The sequence below is a fragment of the Hyperolius riggenbachi genome, chromosome 5, assembly GCF_040937935.1.
Source record: "Hyperolius riggenbachi isolate aHypRig1 chromosome 5, aHypRig1.pri, whole genome shotgun sequence".
In the NCBI taxonomy this organism is placed as follows: Eukaryota; Metazoa; Chordata; class Amphibia; order Anura; family Hyperoliidae; genus Hyperolius; species Hyperolius riggenbachi.
Genome location: NC_090650.1, coordinates 358,256,307 through 358,276,849, shown reverse-complemented (window position 1 = coordinate 358,276,849; position 20,543 = coordinate 358,256,307). Strand labels below are relative to the sequence as shown.

The window sequence follows — 20,543 nt, the reverse complement described above, 5'->3', positions numbered from 1 at the left end:
GAGTGGGTGCCCCTGGTTTCTCTGCTGAACAGGGCCCTCGATGCTTTGCTGGAACAGGGAGCGGCAGCCTTGGACCAGCAGGAGCGGCAACCAGCTGCGCAGTCCACCTCTGAGGGGGAGGAGGAGGAGGACTTGGTGGAGGTCCCTGACCTGGCAGCTGATGAGGGGGATCAGCACAGCGCAGCTGAGTTGGTGCGGGGGTGGAGAGAGGATGAGGCGGCAGAGGAGGAGGATGAGGACAGCACTGACGTCGATGTGCCAGCAGACGTGGCCCGCCTCTTCCCAATGGCAGCGCACATGCTGACGTGCCTGCGCAGGGACCCCAGGGTGATCCAGATGAAGCAGAGGGAGGACATCTGGATCAGCATGATGTTGGACCCACGCCTCAAGGGGAAGTTGAGCCAGTTCCTGCCGCCTGCAGGAGGAGACCCAGCGCAACAAATAAGGAGCTTGCAGCAGGCCCTTGTTGAGCGCTTGGAGGAAGCCTTCCCCCAGCCTTCCACCCCCACTGTCCAGCAGCCAGCACAGAGGCAGCAGCAGGTGCCTGCATCCAGCAGCAGCAAGCGCCCCACAGACCTGCTGTCTCTCAGCCACGAGCTCTACAGGACTGTAGAGGCTCCGGCAGCAGTGACTAGAGAGGAGATGCATGCAGCAGCATCCTCCTCCGGTCACAGCCAGCGCCTGACCCGCATGGTGGCTGACTACATGGGGTCGTACAGCGGGCTTGACAGCGATGCCCCTGTTGATCCCATGGAGTATTGGGTCAAGCGCATGGAGATCTGGAGCGAGCTGGCGCAGTACGCCCTGGAAGTGCTGTCCTGCCCCCCTTCCAGCGTGCTGTCCGAGCGCTGCTTCAGTGCAGCTGGTGGCGTGGTCACCGAGAAACGCTCACGTCTGTCTCACAAGTCTGTGGACAGACTGACGTTTCTCAAGATGAACCAGGCGTGGGTGGAAGGCGAGTTCCTGGCCCCTGTTGTCGGCGAGAGGGGGACATGAACTGGCTGCCGGAACCATCGTTAATGTGCCTTACCACCCTTTACCACCTCCTGGCTCCTGCTCACTAAGCCAGCCTGGTTCACTTTGACTATTACGTCACCTGCAGCCACACATTTTACACCTACAGTGGGCTGCTGTGTACTGCCCTTCTGCTGTCTGTCTGTGTTTCCCACTGCCAGGGTACACAGATGATTTACCTTCTGCTGCCACTCTGCCACCAGCTATTACGTCAAACAATAGCTATATTGGTTGCAAAACCAAAACCAAACAAACCATTAAAAAAAAAAAAAAGGTTTAATTTTTCTGAGGTGCCCGGGTTGAAAACTGTGTTGTCCCAGTTGTGTATTGGACACAATGTGGGCTGCACGACCGCTGTCTGGGACCTCCTGTTGTGTTTATTTACAGCCCTGGTATCACCGCTAGGTACCAGGGCTATTATGTCACGCTGCCTACCTGCTGCCACACTCACACTGCTCCTCCATACCTCCTCCTGCTGCTGCTGCTGCTGCTGTCTGTCTGTGTTTCCCACTGCCAGGGTACACAGATGATTTACCTTCTGCTGCCACTCTGCCACCAGCTATTACGTCAAACAATAGCTATATTGGTTGCAAAACCAAAACCAAACAAACCATTAAAAAAAAAAAAAAGTTTAATTTTTCTGAGGTGCCCGGGTTGAAAACTGTGTTGTCCCAGTTGTGTATTGGACACAATGTGGGCTGCACGACCGCTGTCTGGGACCTCCTGTTGTGTTTATTTACAGCCCTGGTATCACCGCTAGGTACCAGGGCTATTATGTCACGCTGCCTACCTGCTGCCACACTCACACTGCTCCTCCATACCTCCTCCTGCTGCTGCTGCTGCTGTCTGTCTGTGTTTCCCACTGCCAGGGTACACAGATGATTTACCTTCTGCTGCCACTCTGCCACCAGCTATTACGTCAAACAATAGCTGCTCGCCTACTCCTCCATTCCTCCTCCTGCTGCTGCTGTCTGTCTGTGTTTCCCACTGCCAGGGTACACAGATGATTTACCTTCTGCTGCCACTCTGCCACCAGCTATTACGTCAAACAATAGCTATATTGGTTGCAAAACCAAAACCAAACAAACCATTAAAAAAAAAAAAAAGGTTTAATTTTTCTGAGGTGCCCGGGTTGAAAACTGTGTTGTCCCAGTTGTGTATTGGACACAATGTGGGCTGCACGACCGCTGTCTGGGACCTCCTGTTGTGTTTATTTACAGCCCTGGTATCACCGCTAGGTACCAGGGCTATTATGTCACGGCGAGCTGCCTGCCTCATTGACTGCCTGCTGCCACACACTCATCCTCCTCCTCCTGCTGCTGAATTTACCTCCTGCTGTCTTTGTGTTTCCACTGCCAGGGAGCACATACAATGGCGCTTCCAACATGCGTGCGCCCACCAGCTATTTGTTACGCTCAAAAATAGCTGCATTTCTTTAAAAAAAAATTGAAAAGAGAAATACGTGAAGAAGAAGAAGACGATATTGAAAAGGAAGGAGAAGATGAAGAAGAAGAAGAAGAAGAAGAAGAAGAAGAAGAAGAAGAAGAAGAAGAAGAAGAAGAAGAAGAAGAAGAAGAAGAAGAAGAAGAAGAAGAAGAAGAAGAAGAAGAAGATGACAATATAGAAGAAGAAGAAGACAATATAGAAGAAGAAGATATAGAAGAAGACAATATAGAAGAAGAAGATATAGAAGAAGAAGATATAGAAGAAGAAGAAGAAGAAGTATATACAGTAACACTACTGAACAAAATTAAGGACACAACTTCTCTTTCCACATTTTTTTTTAAAGGAACATCCCCACATAATCACTTGCTGTTGTTACTTGGAAAAAAAGAGGTTTCTTGCATCATTCACCCTCAAAACAAGTGTTGGAAGCTATTTAAGGCCAATTCGAATAGTCAGCTCGAATAGTTAGCTCGAATACCGACTCGAATAGTGAGCTCGAAGTCCGAGGTCGAATCGAATAGTAAAAATTATTCGACTCGAATATTCGAATGACCTCGAATAATTTACTATTCGAATTCGACCAAACTCGAATTTTAAAAAGGGGTATTTGAGCACCACTGATCAGACCTATCTCGTTTTCACAGAAAAGAGTGTCTAGTCAAGGGATGCTGGAAGAGGTGGTGAAAGTGACTCAGCTTGAGAATCCTCATTCGTCATGTTGCCCACACAGCCAGAGGCGGGACAAGGTCCTTCAGCACCCAAGGCTGAGACAGCAAAGTGCGCCCCTCCATCCCTCCCACCCTAGCCGTCACACACTGATTGCTATTAGACTAAGAGGCACCACAGGGCCCACAACCTGCCCAACAACTTAATCTCTAGTTATCTGGCTTGCAGTCACTGTCATGTATCCCCTTTTCTTATTTCTTTCTGCTTCAAACACAATTAGGAATGACAGCTGAATGAATTGTGCGCCCCCTCCTACACTGCGCCCTGAGGCTGGAGCCTCTCCAGCCTATGCCTCGGCCCGGCTCTGCACACAGCCCTAACTGTTTACCAGAAGTGAGTATACAGCAGGCGCAGTACAGAAAGTGGGGAAGGTTATCTAAACTCAGCCAATACTTGGAATGAGGAGCTTTGTTTATTTGTGTTTTACTGAATAAACATAATGCTGTTTAAATGTAAAAAATACTTATTTTGGTGATAAAACTACAATATTTGTGTGTCAAATGCTTTGAGATCCTGATTTGCTTGGCCAAGATTTAAGGGACCAAGGTGCTGGGCACAGATGGCACCCACCAACGATCTCTGCCAACTTAAATAAACATACAAACTTAAAGTAAATCTGAAGTGAAAAAAACCCTTATGATATAATGAATTGTATTGTCCATATGCAATTTCATTTTTCTCCTGCGTTTTCTCCTAGGTGATATTTTGAAACTTGGTTTAAAAGTCATTTTATTGGTATCAGCAAGCAAAAAAAAATGCTCAAAATAGCTTTGATTGTACTTTTTACCTACTTTTTGATACTTTTTACATTGCAAAGTGCTAACATTTATTTTAAATCGAAAATGAAAATTCTACTCGTAGGAGAAAACTCAGGTGAAAAGTTGAATTGCATATGGCCCAATGTGTAGTATGAATAATGAATAATACATTAGTAGCAAGGAAAATGCTCTCATATTTTTATTTTCAGTTATATAGCTGCATCATACTACCACAGTCACAGCTTTAAAACCAGCTATACACCAAAGCAGAAATAATGAACTTTCCTGCAGTAAAACCTTATCTCAAGCTGTCTTTCCCTCTTTCTAGAGGCTGTTTAAGTGCTTCAGAAATCAGGACTGTATTCGACCAAGTTGGGTTGATTAGCACAGATAAGCTCTTTGCTGTACTACACATACAATTCATTATATAAGTTTATTTTCGCTTCATGTTTGTTTTAAGCAGTGGCGTAGCTAGGGTTTTCAGCACCCGGGGACAAAGACAGTTTTTGTGCCCCCCCCCCCAATGGGCGTGGCCACACTGGAGTCAAAAGTTATTTAGATAGCTATATGTGCCTCCTCACCCTATCCAGATGTGCCCCCTTTAAATAGCCAAATGTGTGCCCCTTTAATTAGCCAGATGTGTCCCCTTCATCCTTCTTAGATAGCCAGATGTGCCCCTTTTAGATTGCCTTATTCTGCTGCTGTTAACGTTTCTGCAGAGGGAGGGAGAGAAGCAGGGGCACTTCAGGCAGCCAGTGAGCCACCTCTCATGCACGTGTAACGGCCATGCTGAGCGCCCTCACAGTGCTGCGGCCAGGGACATATGTCTCCCCTTGCCCACCCATAGCTACTCCTCTGGTTTTAAGCTGGCCATATATGCAGAGCCAACAGTCTATACGCATGTTGATAGCCTGCAGGTTAGCAATGCGTTATGTAGCTATTTGTGCATGGGGGAGCTGACTGCCAAAGTAGTGAGACGGTTGTGATGTCACAAAGAGTCGGGTGGATAGGGCAAACAAAGTTCTCGTCTGGCGATCAGCCCGGTGGCATGGGCTGGTCGCTGGCCGAGGCACCAGGGACGGCTGTACACGCCCTAGATTCTTGCCAGAAGAGGACATTATTGTCTAGCGTGTGCACGAAGCTTTATGGTTCCAGGCTCGAATTTGGGCCATAACACTATCTGCATGAAGTTCATAGGTTTCACAAGTTTGGTTAGTTTCTTCTGGGCACTCTGGTTTCTTCCCAAATCATAAAACACATTGGTAATCAAATTGATCCCTCCTAATATTGGCATTAGACTATGGGAGAGATGCTAGACTATGACTATGTTAGGAATTAGGTTGTAAGCTCTTCTAAGGGGCAGTTCATGGAATTACTGTGGGCTCTGTAAAGTGCTACAGAAGAGGTCAACCACAGAGCAAGGTTAGAGAAACTGCAGTGTGAACTGACCAATAGCTGACAAGAAATGAGCAGCCCTGGATGTACATCATCAGTAATACCAGTCACGTCTGCCAATAGATGACACAATATAATAAACACAAGAAGTATGCTTTTATTTCATTAGTTAGGCATTGTAATAAAGTATTGAAGGATCAGAAACAGCTTGATGCCTGTGAGTTGCATCAGAGTGATGATAGTAAAAGATGTGTCTGGTATTTGACTGTCAGTATCTGGCCCCCTCCTCTGCCTTCCCCACCTCCCAGTCCCAGACGTTTGTGATTTTATCCACAATCCACAGCTGGCTGTAGACTGGAAGTTTACAAATGTATGGTGGAGATATGTTTATTTAATGAGAAAATCAGATGGCTGAGCCAAACCAGACTAGATCAACCGTCACCAAACTTACTGGAAAGGCCTAATTTCTCTGCTAAAGTCTAATCTGATGTGACCTTATGCAAACCTCTCTAAAAAGACAACCTAGATCCTACAGATGAACTACATGAGCACAGATTAAAATAGTTGTTCAGGTCAACAAAGCCTATTCTGGAAATCTATATTAAAGTGTAACTGTCGGGCATAAAATCAAAAATCAAGTCTTTATTTTTTTTTGGGTAAACAAGTAATAAGAATGCTAACCAGGCAATCCAAAAGTTAAACGCCACTCTTAGTTTTCTTAGCCATATAACAACATTCCCCAGTTTCTGTGACTCTTATTTGGTTCATATGCTGCACAGAGGAAGTTGCAGGGCATGCTGGGTTGTCCTTTTTTGCTTCTCTACTTTCCCCTCAGACTTAACTAATGCAGCCTGATTTGCTGAAGCTTCTTTCCCTCCTGTTTTCTCCTCCCACACCTCTGTTCCTCTCTGATTGGCCAATATTTCTCATTCTGACACAATGCACTTCCTATTGTAGAGCTGGGTGGGAGTGCCTGAAGACTGGGACGGAATGATTTTCTCTTTTTTCTACTATAAAATAATCACTAAAATTAAAACTTAGACAGAGCAAGTATTTATCTACTTATATATGTGTTGGTTTGTTTTTCTGAGATAGTATTGCTGAAAGCTCCTCTTTAAAGCTGAAATTCAGTTTTAATAGAAAGTTAGGGTCCTCGGTCTCCAAAGCAACGATGATATGGTCAGAATTTGTTTAAAAGAAAAAAAAACATTTTAAGATACTGAAATCAGTATGTCATAATCATTGGACACCTCCACTACACTGGTCCTGGATTGCCTGGTAAGGTCCGAGACACGCCCAGTAGTCACTTGAATGCAATTTCAGCATCGTCATACGACACGTTTGTATACAAGTAGGATATACTATCCCATGGTGAAATTTGAACTTCCTGGATATCTCTAGAACATCTAGATAATTTTCAATACATTTATGTTGCCTTATATAGCACTAAAAAAGTTAATTTATTTTTAAATGAAAATGAAGTTTCACTTTAAATATTTTCTCTATATGGGATTCCATTGCCCATAAGTGTCAGTCAGCGCAGATTGCTTCTGCAGCAAATCTCAGGGGAACCTACACTCAGCCCAGCTCATATGGCTCACCCTTGAGGAATGGTCCAGCATGCACTTTCACACAGATTAACAACTAATCGCTTATGTGGCAAATAGGAAATTCTTTGCAGGGAGATTTGCTCTCTGCAATAGGCTTATGACCGGCCACTGGAATGCAATCCTATGTTAATCTGCACAGGAATTTATAAGAACAAGGAAAAGTTAGACATATTAATAATGGCATATGTCAGATAATACAGTGGCCTGAAATGAGATGCTGCCGCTACCAAACTATTCTCAGAGGCTTGTATTTAATTTTCCATGGCTTACACTCTCCCGCCAAAACAGAGATTTAAGATCAAAAGATCAATGCTTAGCCTGGACATTGTCCCTAGAAATGACATTTCAAGGGAAGAACCACTTCATGCGCAACTGTTTATATATATATATATATATATATATATATATATATATATATATATATATATATATATATATATATATAGGTTAACTTCAATCATGTGATATTATAGGAACTTTCACATTGAGAGCGATTGTTTTCTGTCCAGTGCTAATGCAGCTGAATGTCCAGGTGACCCAAGACCACCATTTCTCAACCTTTCTACCCTGGAGGAACCCTGCAAATAACTTTTGGATCTCGAGGAACCCCTGCATTTATTTTGCAGGAGGCATGGTCTATAAAAGTAGGTAAGGATGTTTATTTCACTACCCCCTATTACACTGCCACCCATTATACTGTCTCCTTATCCTAGTGCTTATTATTAATGGGCTCATTATTATTCTGAACCCCAATTCAGTGCTTCTTTATACAGTACCCCCTATTAGAATGTGCTCTTTTATACTTCCCCCACGATGGGGGAAATGCCAAGGAACCCCTGCAGAGTACTCAAGGAACCCTGGTTGAGAAAGCCTGTCTCAGACAATAAGTGACAATATGTTCATTGTTTAATGTATAGAAGGTGACCACCTGGTCTGGGTTAAAGGATACTTGAAGTAACATGTGACATGATGAGATAGACGTGTTTGTGCAGTGCCTAGCACACAAATAACTATACTGTGTTCCTTTTTTTCTTTCTCTGCCTGAAAGAGTTAAATATCAGGTATGTAAGTGGCTGACTCAGTCCTGACTCAGAAAGGAAGTGACTACAGTGTGACCCTCACTGATAAGAAATTCCCCTTTTTACCTCTTTCTTGCTCTCAGAAGCCATTTTCTGCTAGGAAAGTGTTTTATAGTTGGAATTTCTTATCAGTGAGGGTCACACTGTAGTCACTTCCTGTCTGAGTCAGGAATGAGTCAGCCACTTACATACCTGATATTTAACTCTTTCAGTCAGAGAAAGAAAAAAAGAAACACAGCATAGTTATTTGTGTGCTAGGCACTGTACATACACATGTCTATCTCATCATGTCACATGTCACCTCGGGTATCCTTTAAAGATACACAACAGCATAATAACCTTTGAAAAAAAAATGTCTTTGTTACAGCCGAAACAAATCCTAAAATGAATCTGCAGTGTTTCTACTTCCTGATTCATGGATAATGTTAACATCCAGTGCTTTCAAATAAGCTTATCTGCCATCTCTGCCGTGGTAATCATGTGACACAGGGGAGAGATCAAATTACAACTTTTCATTAGACACAAATGAGGGGGAATTAAACAGGCTAAACTCTCTCTATATATACATGGTGCATTTCTTTACGTTTTCCTTCTGTCCTGTGCAAGAGTTCAGGTCCACTTTAATTATGAGCCAATAGAAAAATGATCTCAATCAGACAATACTGACTGGATTGCAATGAGACTACAAACAAACACATTTAATAAAGATAGACACAGAACATTTATATTGGCTGATGCAAAGAACCAGAGCTGCAGCCACTACAACACGCTCTATAGGCAGTAGCAGAGTTAGGGAGTCTTGCCCAAGGTCGCCACACTGAATAGGTACTGGCTTACTGAATAGGATGAGCTGAGATTCGAACCCTGGTCTCCTGTGTCAGAGGCAGAGCCCTAAACCAGTACACTATCAAACCAAGATGTAGTACTTATGCAAAGCACCTTATCTCCAAAAGGTCCAATCAGATTTCTGATCATTTTCTGACCAATATTGATAGAAGTGATTGGAAAATCGATTAGAAAAACGATCAGAAATGACATCTGACCGATTGGAAAGAATTGCCTCAACCCACCTATCTGACAGAAAATTGCATGTGTACCAGGCATAAGTTTAAACTGGGCAATTATTATTATTATTATTTATTTATAAAGCGCCAACATATTCCGTGGCGCTGTACAATGTAAGAAAACAAACAAGGGATACATAATGATACAGACAATGATATACATCAAATATGAACACTGATACAAGATACAGCACTGCTGATTACAACTTGATTTAACATGACGACTAAAATGTATAAATGTCTAACAGAGTGCAAGCAATTAAATTAATAACATTCCATGACACAAAAAGGTGAGAGCCCTGCCCTTGCGAGCTTACAATCTAAAGGAATGGGGTGGAAATAAGAGGTGGGGAAGTATACAGTATATGTACCGGCAATGCGTAATTAGGTTATTTAGTGGGTGCATGGCCTAAGCTAGAGAATATGCTTGTCGGAAAAGGTGGGTTTTGGGGGAGCGTTTAAAGATTTCAAAGGTGGGAGAGTGGCGGATGTGTTGTGGAAGGGCATTCCAGAGGAGGGGTGAGGCACGTAAGAAGTCTTGTACACGTGAATGTGAGGAGGTAATTGTAGAAGAGGATAGAAGAAGCTCGTGTTCAGATCTTAGATTGCGGTTGGGTTGGTATCTGGAGACTAGTGAGGAGATGTACAGGGGAGAGAGATTGTGGAGAGCTTTGTAGGTTAGGGTTAAGAGTTTGAACTGAATCCTCTCATTAATTGGTAGCCAGTGAAGAGCTTGACAGAGAGGGTCAGCAGAGGAAGAGCGAGAGGAGAGATGAATGAGTCGAGCAGCAGAGTTCAGTACAGAATTGAGCGGTGCTAGTCGGTTAGTTGGAAGTCCACCAAGCAATATATTGCAATAGTCCAATTGAGATATAATAAGAGCATGTACTAACATTTTGGTTGTGTGATTGGAGAGAAAAGGTCGGATACGTGCAGTGGCGTAGGAATCGCCATAGCAACCATAGCGTTGCTATAGGGCCCGGCTGGCCCTACACCACAGGGGGGGCCCGCAGCTGAGACTGAGGACTTTAAAAAAATATATAAATAACTGTAACAAAGCTGGGCACCACCGCCGGGCCCCTCTCCCTCCCGAGTCCCCGCATATAGCCTCTAATGGGGGACTATTTTGGGCTGCGGATTGATCTCTCCTGGCCGGACCCGACAGTTACTCTGTAGTTCCGGCCAGGATCTCTTCACTACCCTTCAGTTCCACCCCTTTCCAGCTGCATCAGCCAATCAGGGGAGGCTCTCAGGCATCTGAACCCAGGCGCGCCAGAGAGGAGACAGGATGGGATAGAATGGATTACAGGCAGTACACACATCGTGCTGCCAAAGCTTCCTGGATGAAGAAAACCATCCTCAGCACACATTCAGCAAGCAGTGCACTGTCCCATCTATCCAACACACGAGTGCACTGCTGCTGCTGCTGAGAGAGGCTCCACAGACATGTGCCTGACAGCATGCAGCCCTGCAATGTCTGCAAACTGTGAGTAGTAATCCTATGGGACGCTGACAGGCTGTGTTGCAGGAAGCTCACTCTGCACAGAGATGGGGGAGGGAGATAGACATCTGGGTGCAGACAGAGAGAGGTTGCTAAGGAAGCCTGTAGCAGCCAGTGGTCACGTTATCTCCTTTATCCTGCTTCTTCTTTTCCTGGTCTTCTTTTCTTTCTTTCTCCCCAGCAGCCAGCTGTATTTTTCCCCTCTACTCTCTCTCTCTCTCTTGCTCTCTTCCTGCTATCTCTCTCTGCCTGTTAGCTATCTCTATGGCAGCCATCTCTCTGCTTCTAGCTGTCTCTGGCCCTTAGCTGTCTCTGGCCCTTAGCCTTCTCTGGCCCTTAGCTGTCTCTGGCCCTTAGCCCTTAGCTGTCTCTGGCCCTTAGCTGTCTCTGGCCCTTAGCTGTCTCTTAGCGGTCTCTAGCTGTCTCTGGCCCTTAGCTGTCTCTGGCCCTTAGCTGTCTCTTAGCGGTCTCTAGCTGTCTCTGGCCCTTAGCTGTCTCTGCCCCTTAGCTGTCTCTGGCCCTTAGCCTTCTCTGGCCCTTAGCCCTTAGCTGTCTCTGGCCCTTAGCTGTCTCTGGCCCTTAGCTGTCTCTGGCCCTTAGCTGTCTCTTAGCGGTCTCTAGCTGTCTCTGGCCCTTAGCTGTCTCTGGCCCTTAGCTGTCTCTTAGCGGTCTCTAGCGGTCTCTGGCCCTTAGCGGTCTCTGGCCCTTAGCGGTCTCTGGCCCTTAGCTGTCTCTGCCCATTAGCTGTCTCTGCCCCTTAGCTGTCTCTGCCCCTTAGCTGTCTCTACCCCTTAGCTGTCTATCTGCCCCTCAGATGTGTGTCTCTGCCATCTCTATTCACCAGCTGTCTCCCTTTCTGCTCCCTCCCTTTTGCTGTGCCTCTCTGCCCCTCAGCTGTGCCTCTCTGCCCCTCAGCTGTGCCTCTCTGCCCCTCAGCTGTGCCTCTCTGCCCCTCAGCTGTGCCTCTCTGCCCCTCAGCTGTGCCTCTCTTCCATCTCTGCCTGCCAGCTGTCTTTCTCTCTCAGCTGTCTATCTCTCTCTCTCTCTCTCTCTCTCTCTCTCTCTCTCTCTGCCCCTCAGATGTGTGTCTCTGCCATCTCTATTCACCAGCTGTCTCCCTTTCTGCTCCCTCCCTTTCTCTCCCTCTCTGCTGTCTCCCTCTGTCTCTCTGCTCCTCAGCTATGTCTCTCTGCCATCTCTATCTGCCAGCTGTCTTTCTGCTATCTGCCTCTGCTGTCTTTCTCTCTGCCCCTCAGCTGTCTCTCTCTCTTCCATCTCTGTCTGCCAACTGTCTTTATCTCTCAGCTGTCTATCTGCCTGTCTTTCCCTCTGCCCCTAAAATATGTGTCTCTGCCATCTCTATCTTCCAGCTGGCTCTCTCTGCTGTCTATCTCTCTTTCTACCATTTCTATCTGCCATTGCTCTCACTCTCTCACACTCACACAGATGTGTCTCTCTGCCATCTCTATCCACTAGTTGTCTCTCTCTGCTGTCTATCTGCCTCTGCTGTCTTCCTCTCTGCCCCTCAGCTGTCTCTCTCTTCCATCTCTGTCTGCCAGTTGTCTTTCTCTCTCAGCTGTCTATCTGCCTCACTCTTTGCCCCTCAGATGTGTGTCTCTGCCATTTCTATCTGCCAGCTGTCTCTCTCCCTCTCTGCTGTCTCTCCATGCCCCTCAGCTCTCATCTATCTGCCAGCTCTCTCTCCTGTCTCTCTCTCTGCTCAGAAGGAAAACAGACAAGTTAAACTCTGTGCATAAATACAGGGTGTGTTTCTCTCTAATTCCCCCTCATTTGTGGCTGATCACAAGCTGTAACTTGATCTCTCCCATGTCACCTGACTGCCATGGCCGATAAGCTCATATGAAAGCACAGGATGTTAACAATTTGTCTGCCTCCATGAAAGCAGGAAGTAGAAACAGCGCAGATTTATTGAAGGAATTGTATCAACTGTAACAAAGAAATGTTGTTTTTTTCTTTAAATGTTGTAATGCTGTTATGTATCTTTTTACAGCACAAAGGAAGTTATGAGTTTTGATCCACTTTAAAGGAAACCTCTGGGGTTTTTAAAAAGAGCAAGTCTTCTTACCCGGGGCTTCCTCCAGCCCCTGCTAGCAGCTTATGTTTCCCTCCCAGCAGCAGCTCTGCTCCCAGCCGGTCCAAGTCTCCTCCGTTGCAGCAGCCGACCTGGCGAGGTCGGCAGGCTCTGCACTTGCATAGGCACAATGGCTGTCAACCTCGCCAGGTGAACTGCTGCAACGGAGCAGACCTTGGGCCACCAGCTGGGAGCGGAGCTGCGGCGAGGGACATTGCTAGGGTTTAACCAGCTGAGCGGTCTGGACGAGCTCAGCTCGTCCAACACCGCCAGCGGCTGCCGCTCAGGCCCTGCTGGGCCGATTTTAACGAAATAAAAAGCAGCACACGCAGCCGTCACTTTGCCAGCCGCGTGTGCTGCCTGATCGCCACCGCTCTGCGGCGATTCGCCGCGAGCAGCGGCGAAAGAGGGCCCCCCTAGCCGCCTGAGCCCAGCGTAGCCGGAACAAAAAGTTCCGGCCAGCGCTAAGGGCTGGATCGGAGGCGGCTGACGTCAGGACGTCGGCTGACGTCGATGACGTCACTCCGCTCGTCGCTATGGCGACGATATAAGCGAAACAAGGAAGGCCGCTCATTGCGGCCTTCCTTGTTTATTCTGGGCGCCGGAGGCGATCGGAAGATCGCCTCCGGAGCGCCCTCTAGTGGGCTTTCATGCAGCCAACTTTCAGTTGGCTGCATGAAATAGTTTTTTTTTTATTTAAAAAAAACCCTCCCGCAGCCACCCTGGCGATTTAATCAGAACGCCAGGGTGGTTAAAGGAGGCCCCAGGTAAGTAGATCTGCTTAAAAAAAAAAAAAGTTTCCTTTAATCAATAGAGATTTTTCCATCCAGTCTGATTACATTTTAACGTAAAATGGATCAAAAATATTGTTCTGACTAGATGAAAAATCTTTTTTGATGGTTCGGGAGGGGTGTGTGTGGTGGTGGGCCCATGAAAAAAATTTGCTATGGGGCCCAGTCATTTCTAGCTACGCCCCTGGATACGTGCTATGTTTTTCAGTTGGAAATGGCAGGAGCTGGTTAGGGAGTTAATGTGAGGAGGGCAATAACATTTGCCTTTGTCATTTACCAGCCAGCAAGGAAATGGCAGACAACACTGTTCCCATAAATAACTGCAATGAAGCAGATTCTCTGTATTTGGAAATAAGATAGAGGCTTAAATCCCTTTAATCCTTCTCATTGTTTTACCATGGTTGTCTCTATTGCACTTCAATTACTGGGCAAGAAACACCTGCTCTAAATTATGTGAGGCCGAATAAAGCAAAACCAGTGTACTTTTCCTGCCAGCACATATATTCACATCACTGTTAAGGTGCGTACACACGCACTACTGCCGGCAACGACGGGTCCACCGGACCCTCCCGCTGGGCGGACGTTCAGCCGACAGTAGTGCGTATGTATGTGCTGTCGGCGGACTGATAAGGCTGTTTCTGAAAACAGCCTTATCAGTCCGCCGACAGCGCATACACACGCGCATACTGTCGGCTAAAGACCGCCCAGCGGGAGTGTCTGGCGGACCCGTCGTTGCATTTAGTAGTGCGTGTGTCCGCATCTTTACAACATTTACCTTAAAATCATTTTAATGCAATACTCACATGTTACCCATTTTTCTATCATACTGTCCATATTGTATTAAGTATAAATACAGAAATTGTACATTCCCACCCTACCTGTAATTCAGGAGATCAGCTTCCCTAACAACTGCTGAAATAAAATCTCAGCCACATAACACAGTGCACTGTTTTCAATCAGTCACGCCTGACTCATAGGCTTGCAATGGAAGCAAAACAGTAAAGCTCAGCCATTGCCCATTACCACAAAGAAGCAAATATAGCAGTCCTCATGTAGGCTTGGCAAATGAAGGGCCCCCACCCCCTATATACTTCCTAATTCCTATCTTTTTCAGATAGACAGAAGACTGTATCAAGAACAACATTTTTTTTGCATCGGTGAGGCCTTGTTCACATTATAGGCGTTTTAGTAAAATTTCAAGCGCGGGCGATTTTCAAAATCGCCCTGAAAGCACTTGTGCAATGATTCTCTATGAGAGAGTTCATATCAGAGCGGTTCGGTTGTAATCCACTTTAAAAAGCGGTGCTTGGGCCATTTTTGAGGCAGTTTGTCTCAATAAAAGGTATACGAAAAAAACGCAAAACGCTCACAAAATAGCTTTGGCAAGCAATTGTGTAAGCGTAAACAAGTAATAGCAGCGGCTGCGGGGGGAGTGGGGGCCGCGGACCACCAGGGAAGACTCGCATACAAGCCGACCCCCCCCAACTTTTGACCCTCTTTTTGGTGGTCAAAAATTCGGCTTGTATGCGAGTATATACGGTAATTGATTGGAAATTATCATATTTATCCAGTAACAATACAATTTTATTTTAGATAAAGATCAGATATGGTCATTCAAATACACCCGGTGGATCGAGAAACCAGCTATTTATGATCGACTATGTGATCCGTTTTTCTATCATGATAAACTGTTGACTCTTTATTTACTATTTGATCATATATACTATGGGCTTGATTCACAAAAGTGTGATAACTCCGTTATCACGCCTAAAAGCTTTGCATGTGCAAACTAGGGTGCTAAGTAGTTTGCATGTGCTAACTACGGTGCTAAGTAGTTTGCATGTGCTAACTAGGGTGCTAATTAGTTTGCATGTGCTAACTAGGGTGCTAAGTAGTTAGCACGTGCTAACTAGGGTGCTAAGTAGTAAGCACGTGCAAAGTGGTTTTTCACTGGTGTGCTAACACTTTGCACACTTTAGTGAATCAAGCCCTATATATGACTGTAATAAAGGATCATCCATAAAAATTATACTGTTAATTGGCACCTTAAGGTAGGGGGTACAATACTTAATTTTTTCATGCATGGGGGGAGGAGAGGGGGGGGGTAGTTAGTGTTATTTTCATGAATAAGTAGCATTATGCTTTAAAAGTACACATGTAACATGTAAAAAAAAAAGTTCCAGAGGCTTCCCCCGATCCTCCACATCCCCTCCTATGCCAGCTGGGAACCCCTCTATCTTTGCGTCCGCGCTCCCCTCTGTTTACAAGCCTGGCCACACTGTGCAGGCACCAAAGGAAAAAAGGGGAGGAAAAGACGTGCACAAGTGGCTCAATGCTACTGTGCAGGCACGGGCCAAACTTCACACCTTACCAGTGCTGCCATGCGCATACATGGAGGGGAGAGTGGATGTGAGAAAACTTCAACTTCAATGCCGAAGATTGTTCAACGTAGCGTACTGCGGTAAGTATCTACATTTAGAAAACATTTTTGCAGGTACCCTTTAAGCACACAGACACATTGCCACATTGCCAATGCAGTGCACCTATAACCATCAGCCATGTACTGAATCATTTTCAGCTGAAACTTTGAACATAAATTGAACAATGCTGTTATTACGACTCAGAAGTTTCCTGTCGGAAATATTTATGCACATATGTAAGCAGTTCCAGCATACTTCAGATACATCCTACGCAGAGCTAGAACAGGATACAAACACCTGCAAAGCTCATTCTGCACATGTTGAAAAAAGCTAATGTGCATGGCACAAATGTGACTGAAGAAGCTCTAGGACTAGGATGAATAATCTACACTACTGGAAGACTATCAGCGGTTTCTGTAAGGATGGCTACAGCTTCCGACACCATGGCATGGTTGCTATGGATATCCAGTAAGAGCTCCTTGATGTGTGACTGTGATGAGAAGAGCAGGATGATGTACTATAATAAAGCATGGATAATAGTTCCGTACCTGTCCCGGCTGCTCACATGCGGTCTGGTACCGCGCCTGCTGGCAAAGCTCCTTCACACGCTCATATTTTGGTAAATGGTTGGACTGAGGGGCACTTTTGCTTGTCTCTTCTTTTTTTCGGATGAACTTTCTGTTAAGGGAAATGACAAGGTGATGAAAAAGGAGTACATGTAAGTAAAAACTGTCTTCGCTACTATGGTTGCATGCAGTGTTTGCTGCTATAATAACCATTTCTTATGGCGGCCATTAACGATTCTCCAGGCGATTGATTGTCGAATTCAATTGTACTATCGATCAAAAAATGACAGTTCGGGCCCCCTAATAGAAGCAAAGCTGCTAACCAATCTGATCAGATTGTGTTTAGCAATGAAAAACGCATTGATTCCATTAATATGATCAAACTGTATAGCAGCTTTCCTTCCATTAGTGGGCCCGAACGATCATATCAGATCATTGTTAGAGTTAGTGAAAGGCTTAACCCCTTCCCAACTGCCTAACGCCGATAGGCGTCGGAAGGTGGCAGCCCTAGGACCGCCTGATGCCGAAAGGTGTCAAGTCCTGAGGTGGGGTTTTACAGGAGATCTCGTGCGCAGTGCATCATCAGTCTACCAGCGGCGGTCTAACAGACTGTTAGACTGTCCATTTACATTGTACAGGCCTGCGATCTACTGCAGTGCCGTATTGGGGACAGCCGTGTCACTCGGCTGTCCCCTGGAAAGGCTCCGATCACGATCCTCTCTCATAGGCTGATGCCTAGGAGAGAGGATCGTTGTGATTGGCTGTCAGGGGAGGGAAGAATTAAAAATACATTAAAAAGAGAATTTTATTAAAAAAAGAAAAGAAATAAATTAATAATAATTTAAAAAAAAAAAACACATTGCAGCAGCGATCAGAGCCCACTAACAGAAAGCTCTGTTGGTGGGCAGAAAAGGGGGGATTCACTTTCTAAGTAGTATAGCTCTGCAGCAAGCAGTTAAAGCTGCAGAGCACTAAATTGTAAAAAATAGCCCAGTTACTAGGGGGGTGTAAGCCTACGGTCCTGAACTGGTTAAAGTGAACCCTAGTGGGTCATATCAGATCATTGTTAGGGTTACTGAGAGGCTTAAAGTGAACCCGAGCTGAAAATAAACTGATGAGATAAACAACTATATTTCTCCTTCTACTCCTAAAAATAATTTTTTGCAGTATTACAGGGTTTTCTTTTATAGTTTAACACTTACAAAGTAGGTTGAATGTACTCTAATCAGTGGCAGCCTATTAAGTATCCCAGAGTTAGAAAAAGCTCATGTATTTTATCTCTCCCTGCCCTCACAAGTTATATTTTGCTTATCAGTGACATTTACAATATTCCTGACAAGCTACCGACAAGACAGAAGCTGTCACTTCCATGCCAAGAAATTAACTCTTTCAGGCAGCAAAATAAAACAAGTAAAACAGCCCGGTTATTAATATGTTTTGCACTCTACATACACATGTTTATCTCATCATGTTACATGTCACCTTGGGTACACTTTAAGGAATAGTAGTTATATATTAGCAGCTGCGTGCAGTAAGTACAAGATTTTTAACATTCAATTCAACTTTAATATAGAGTGTCATTAAACAAAAAAAGTGTTCACACTCCCATGTATCGGCATGGGGCCACAATCACACATCTGCTAATTTAGTAACCTTTCATAAACCCCCATTATGTTTCTAGCAAGGGCTGCAATTAGCACAGGCCGCTCTCAGTAACGGGGCACCCTGGTGAGTCCCGGTATATGGTTGGTTCAGAAGCCCAGCCACACTCCAACCAATGTTTCCACACATGTCCCACACCAGCCACACCCCTTCTTCCCCCCAGGGACTCTGCCTAGCCCCTGCACCAACACTGAGGCCAGACAGTGATCACATGGAGTGGGAGAGGGAGCAAGTCAAGTTTGTGGACTCCTTGGGTTTCAAGGCAGTGCTGTAGAAGTGGTAAGGAGAGAGGCAGGCTTCTTGTGCTGTTCCCTCCTACCACGATCCTATTAAAGGAATTCTTAAGTCAAGAAATAAAAAATATTTGGGGCTTCATGGAGCCCCCTGGAGTCATCTTGTGCCCACAACAACCTCCTGATTCCCTCTGGCCAGCAGCAGTGACCCCTGCAAAGCTGGCTCTTCGCCGCCACTCGCCGATTTCTGCGCATTCGCAGCCCCGAGCCACACACACCCTGATACCACTCCCATTGTCAGTAGTGCTCTACACATGCGATTTATGCTTACAGCGCATGCGCAGAACGCTTCCAGCCGGGGGAGCGTGATCAGGGTTAATGAATGGGGTGGGGAAGAGAAAAGAATGGGAGGGTGATAAATGGGATCATAGCAACAAGCCTGCCTCTTTCTGTCTGAAAATGTGACTTTAGCCAAAAGTCTCATCTTTCAAGGACTGATTACGGACACTGGGGGGAGCGAGGAGATGAATGGACACAGCACAGAGGTATGTGGTTACAGAATTAACACACATCTGTGCTTACCCCAGGTAGCTTTGCCTCGGCTTTCAAAGCAGGTGCAAGGAAAAAACTGCAGCAGAAGTGAGATAACTGCCCAGAGCCAGCTGTTGGAATTCTTGCTTCATTCAAAATATGATGCATGGATTTTTATTCTGGGCAACTGCATGACTTTCTCCAGGTTTTCTTTAACCTGCCTTGATATCTCAGCCCCATTATGTTTTATTCTCCACACTTTTCTAAAAAGAAGCAGTAGAACTTTGTGCTCCTGCCTGGTAACCAATGCTCCTCATGCAGCAGGCAAAGGTGCGCTGTTACCTCAGAGCTGTTTCATAAGGAAAACATTCAGTCTGAGCGGCCCAGGCCCGCCTCCTTGACCTCGTGCCAGATGGGATATTTAATCATGACATGTGTTTATATTATTGAGGCACGGCAAATGAATTTCAGTCATGCTATGAATAATAAATGTAGTTCATTACCCTCTTTCCACCAGGAACGTATCTCTCCAAATCTTGTTTTTCTTACTGGTCCGTAATCTAGAAGGGAAGGGGACAAAAAGTGTTTAACCGTGCAAAAACAGCACTTATAATCAAATACTGCAATGGGTAAAAAAGGTTGTTGACCACCGGAGTCACAGTTTTCTTTTCTTTTGCTAATTTGCCTGACACAGTAATGGATGATGATTGACTTATCACTAAAAGGGAACATTTCCTCCGGTAAGGGTAGAAAACTCTCTCAGTCCTTTTGTGCTCTCTAAAGATAATTTCCGACATGTCCGATCTCGCGCCCGATCGTTTCCACGCTCGATTTTGCATGGGGAACAATGGGAAAGATACGCAAAAACGAATGGAAGATAAGAGAATCGAGCGCGAAAATTCGAGCGGGGAATCGATCGGGCGGGATAATCGAGCCTCAGAATTGTACCGTGTATTCCCAGCAATGGGCAATGCTGTGCTTATACTGTATACTAGATGCTGTGCTTGTATACTAGACAGTTACACCGCTGGTGGCTTTTGTTCTATCTCTTGACAACTAGTGAGATCATTACATGTCGAGTCCAATGTCAGTAAATTTAATACATATTAAAAATAAAGAGTGACCAACCTGTTTCCTGGTCTTTCAATATCCATTAGAGGGAGCACAGACTTCCCATCCATATCAGGAGGGGTATCCAGCCCAGCAATATCCAGAATCGTTGGAGCGATATCCAAGTTCAGCACAATCTGCGGCACACTGCAACACAAAGCCATATTGAGCTATAGATCTATTTCAAAGCCATGGTTCACCCTTATTGGTTTTATAAATGCAGTTTCACATACACACACTCTCTCTCTCTCTCTCTCTGTCTCTCTCTCTCTCTCTCTCTCTCTGCTGCTGCGGAACAGATCAGTGGAGGCCACACTTCCTGACAACTTGAAAACCTGCAGCCTCTTCACACATTCCATTCTCCAATCCCTGCCAGCCAGCTAAGTCATGTGATACTGAAGTGACAGCTGGTATAATGACATATTTGGGGGGGGGGGGGGGGAGCGACTGACTGTAGCCACACATCTCTAGTAACTGACACTGACAGTGAATGGCGGGGGGGGGATCAGTTGCAGGGCCGGCCCTAGACTTTTTGCCGCCTGAGG

At 45.5% G+C, this 20,543-nt stretch overlaps 1 protein-coding gene across 3 annotated transcripts in view; it reads right to left on the bottom strand.

The window, feature by feature from the left end:
* Positions 1–20,543, bottom strand: part of SULF1 (sulfatase 1) — a 185,334-nt gene that overhangs the window by 50,615 nt on the left and 114,176 nt on the right. For all 3 annotated transcript variants that reach the window (XM_068237475.1, XM_068237477.1, XM_068237476.1), the window contains 3 exons: positions 20,017–20,145; positions 19,392–19,448; positions 16,445–16,574 (listed from right to left, as the gene is read on the bottom strand). In XM_068237475.1, the coding sequence (XP_068093576.1) occupies positions 16,445–16,574; positions 19,392–19,448; positions 20,017–20,145 (316 nt within the window). The remainder of the gene's footprint in view (positions 1–16,444; positions 16,575–19,391; positions 19,449–20,016; positions 20,146–20,543) is intronic.